We start from the raw sequence: 4,454 nt of genomic DNA on the forward strand, positions 1-4,454 counted from the left end.
CCTTTATGGCTTTATTTACTCCTAATAAAGTTTAAGTTATGTTAGAAATTAACTCTCGTACGTTTAACTCGTGTTTTCTAAAAGATTTTAATAAATTTAACTTTCCTTCTTATGTTTTCTTGTGCATTTACCGTTGATGTTTATTATTACTTTTACAAGCTACACATGGAAACATATAGAAAACATTGATAAATGCAAGTTTGATCATCTCAAACATGATTCAAATAAATAATTTCACATATTGATGTCTTCAAGATTTATAATTTATTATTCCTACTTTAACTTAGGTGTTTACAAATCTCGTTCTTTCATGCAGTTTTCATACTGCAATTTCTAAAAGGAAATTTTTACCCCAAAATTTTCCTATATATTTTTTAATCAAACATTTTCATTTACACTTCAATATGTTTTACACTTTATTACCTTTATTAATAAGTAGCCAAGTCATTATAAAGAAAAATATTTATATAAATTAACAGTTAAACTAAAAAATTTGATAGATTTTTTTTTAAAAGAACTGTTCAAGAAACAGATGATCTCCTCTTTCACTCCTTATAAACATAAAAAAATGTCACAACCTATGTATCAGCATAGGTGTCGTGCTATTAAAAGGAAAATGTAAGAACAATCCAACTCAACGACCAAGCATATTGCTCTTTCTAAAAGGAAAAAGGAATAAAGGGGATGCTTGATCCCATTTAGTAGATAAGATTGTTTTTAGTGATGTATATTTCAACACATATGCCCCAAGTTTAAGCCATGATTATCACTTTTACATGCTATTGTTCACACGTATGCGCAACTTTATTTTTTATTTTTAAAAATTAGTATGGTGTAATTTTAAATTTATTTTTAAAACAACATGGCTTTTAGAAATGATCACTCTCGCTCAAAACCTTTTAGCATATTTTATTAAAAAAAAATTTCTGGTGCATATTACGTTTCTATTTTTTTGAGGGTGTTCAAAATTATATTGCATCTCCATTAAAATACTAATAATTCTGGTGCCATTTTCAGTTTCATCAGAAACCTAATTTTTAATCTATACGGTACACAAAACCATATTATATATTAACAAAAAAAATTGTTAGATATTAAGATTTCTTTTGTTGGTATAGTATTTATTCAACAAAAATTGAATTATTAATTAATATAGACATACACAAAAAAAAAATATGATGCATCACTTCATACAAAAAACATTGCTATAGGAATAAGTGTTGAAGATAAATTCGTGTTCACACTACACAGTAAAAAAATTCTATAATTTACATTACTTAAAAATAAATTCTAAATTATATCATATTCATGAAAAAGGGAATGAGGTTAAAAAGTTTTTGTTATCCTTTTCACAAATATCTTGGCCTTTGATCCGTGCAGATCAAACTATACCCATCGAGCAATATCAACAAATCAAAAGATGTTTGTACTCTACTTATCCAATGTTATTATAATATGCATAAAAAACTATTGCATTCCAATGATTAAATGTGAACACCCCAATCTACAAAAGGTTATACTTTGATGGAGAGCCTTAAGGAGGGGGGTGTCGTGCCCAAGAGCACCAAGATTTTATGGCTTTCTCTCCTTACCAAGCATTATTTATTTTATTTATATATTTTCTTTTTTTGCAGGGTTCTTTTTACAATACAAAGCAATTAAAAGAGCCAATACGTAAAGAACACAAGGAATGTCTTTAGTTGTCACTTTATTAAAGAATATTGTTCCCATCTTTCCCCATTTCAGATTCTGAAACTAAAATCCTAATTAATTACTATTTGGAACCCCAATTGCATACAGAACCTCTTCTTATAGCTAATCTCCTAATTGCAATTGCTTTGCTTGATGAGTTAACCAAAACCAACCTTGGCCTGCACTCAAAGAACAAAACCTTCAAAATAGTATCCAAAACACCCCTTTTACTCCCAATATCTCAAACCCAATTTCAATTTCAATTTCAAATTCTCTTCTCCAAAGATGTCTCTTCAAGCTCAACCACAACAACAACCACAACAACCAGTCCAAGTTTACCCAACAAATCAGCCACCTTCATCTTCTCATCACTCAAATGGGTCATTTGGGGCAGTTTTCATTGTCCTTGCCATAATACTAGTCATTTCTGTAGTTGCATGCTTTCTAGGGCGCCTTTGCAACAAGCGCTATAATAATAGCCACAGCAACCGCCAGAAACCCTCTAAGCAGCATAATAGGCCACAGATCCACAATTTGCATCCAAGAGATCATCATCATCATGAAGGGGACATTGAATTTGGTGACAAAGGAATGCCACCACCGATTATAAGAACCCAACAAGAACATGGTCATGGTCATGGTCATGAAGGGGACATTGAATTTGAGGGTGACATAAGAATGCCACCACCAATTATAAGAACCAAAGAACGTGGTCATGGTCATCATGGTCATGGAGCAGCTGGCACAGGAGGACCCCAGTTACATCATGTTAATGATACCATGAAAGATTTTAATTTGAGACCTGGCCATGGAGAAGTGCTTAGAGCAGGTGCATGATGCAAGTGTATAACACATGATGTTATGTGTATAGTAAATTACTAAGCCTACATCTTATGCTGACAATCATTATGTGTGTCTCTTTTTAATTTTAATTTATCTTCTGTGCCTTTTCTGTGTCTTAGATTTCCAACTGTATGATGTAAATGTAAAATTGTTTTCTCTACTTTTTTTTATCCCTCAAATTTATTTTTGGAAGTGTCAAGTGTGTAATATTATTATATCCATTTTTTTAAATATGATTCTCAAATCTCAAGTGTAATATGCATGGTTTATGCGTGTTTATTGTTTAATTGTTGAAATAATGCAGAAATATCACTATTTTTATTTCTAGTTGGTTAAAAATAAAATGAATAAAAGTTAGCTCAAGAGGGCAATTTTCCTGACAATCATAAAGTTAAGCTTTGGTGATCAGTTAGTTATCGATTTAAATAGGAAAACTGTCTCTTTGTGTATGTATGCAAGGATATATCTTCGCATATGAAGAGTCTTTTATGGTAATGAAACCTAAAAATTAACTCAACTGATGAAATTAATTGCCAATAAAAAATCTTGACAACAAATTTAAGGTTTATTTCCTGAACCTTGTGACATGCATGCCTTCTTCTTGAAATAAGACAAACTTTCTTCCCTTTAAACTTTTGTCTATTGAAAAAACAATTTATTATATAATTATATGTAATTGCTTAAATTTTTAGCCTAAGTAAATTAATTTGGGCTTGTTTTATTCATTGTTTGTCTAATTGATCCTTTTAGTTCATTAATTAGCTTATATTGCAACACGTCGTCGTTCTTTGTTTGTTTGTTTTTTTTTTTTTTTTGAATGAAACACGCCGTTGTTCTTAAAACTCTTATTAATTAATCAAAGTAATAATTTGCATTTTTGGCTTCATGAAAGATACAATATAAGCTCTGCTTTTTCTGCCAAAATTCTTCTCGCCTTTCACTCTGTTGGCTTGCAATAGCAACCATAATACCACATCATCCCATGACAATATTACAACAACCTTGGCTTTCCTCACTTTTGTCACTTGTCTTTCAGTAGCTTTTCTTCTGATAAATATTATCTAATATTTCCATTTCTGAGTTCCATTCAAAAAAAGTTGTAGGAAAATAGTGAAATAAAAAACAATAAAAAGTCATTTTTACCTTTTTTTATAATTCTTTTAAGGTTAAATTAGTTTTTTGTCTTCTAATTTATTTTTTAGATTTAATTTGATCATTTAATTTTTTTGGGTTCAATTTTTTCCTCTAATTTTTTGAAATGATTCAACTTGATCATTCAGTCTAAATTGTATAAAATCACTTTGTAACGGTTTAAAACTGTCACTAAGTGATTTTAAACCGCCACATAATACACATTTCTCAAAAAAATGAATTAGTTTTAAAAATTAGAGGACCAAATTAAATCAATTTTAAGAATTAGAGAATCAAATTGAACTCAAAAAAAAATTAAAGGACCAAAATGAACCTAAATAATAAAATAGATGACAAAAAATTTAATTTAAAAATAGAAAACAAAAATTAAAACAATGGATCATCCATTTAATTAAAAATGAAAACAGAAATAAAAATGAAAATATTTTCTCAAAATAATCAGGCCTTGACTTTTCTTAATTATTATTTTTTAGAGGAAGAAATTGTAATTTATTGTATTATTATTTTTTTTGAAACAAAAGCTTTAACAAAACATATAGATAGGAAAAAGGAACCAACAAAAAACAAGGATGTTCTCCCCATTCCAGAGAAAGAAACATAATTGCAAATAAAGAATTGGTATTGCGAAAGAAGCAACTATTGCTGAGACACCGCGTCTAGTGCTTAGATTATGTTCATGATGCATATTTCAAAGAACCACCCCTAGTTTGAGGTTTTGTTGAGACTAACAAGGTTGAAGGGTTCTCATTCTTCTTCATTTTTTTCTT

General features: G+C 29.5%; 1 protein-coding gene across 1 annotated transcript; it reads left to right on the forward strand.

The window, feature by feature from the left end:
• The first annotated feature begins 1,649 nt into the window (after positions 1-1,649).
• On the forward strand, positions 1,650-2,883 carry LOC102668752 (uncharacterized). Its single transcript, XM_006586480.4, has one exon. The coding sequence runs from the start codon at positions 1,978-1,980 to the stop codon at positions 2,527-2,529; it is 552 nt and encodes a 183-aa protein (XP_006586543.1). The 5' UTR covers positions 1,650-1,977; the 3' UTR covers positions 2,530-2,883.
• Positions 2,884-4,454: the final 1,571 nt, after the last annotated feature.

This window comes from Glycine max, chromosome 8 (genome assembly GCF_000004515.6).
Source record: "Glycine max cultivar Williams 82 chromosome 8, Glycine_max_v4.0, whole genome shotgun sequence".
Taxonomy (NCBI): domain Eukaryota; kingdom Viridiplantae; phylum Streptophyta; class Magnoliopsida; order Fabales; family Fabaceae; genus Glycine; species Glycine max.

What these genes read in the sequence shown, in the direction of transcription:
- LOC102668752 (XM_006586480.4), top strand. Translation starts at nt 1,978, where the DNA reads ATGTCTCTTCAAGCTCAACCACAACAACAACCACAACAACCAGTCCAA.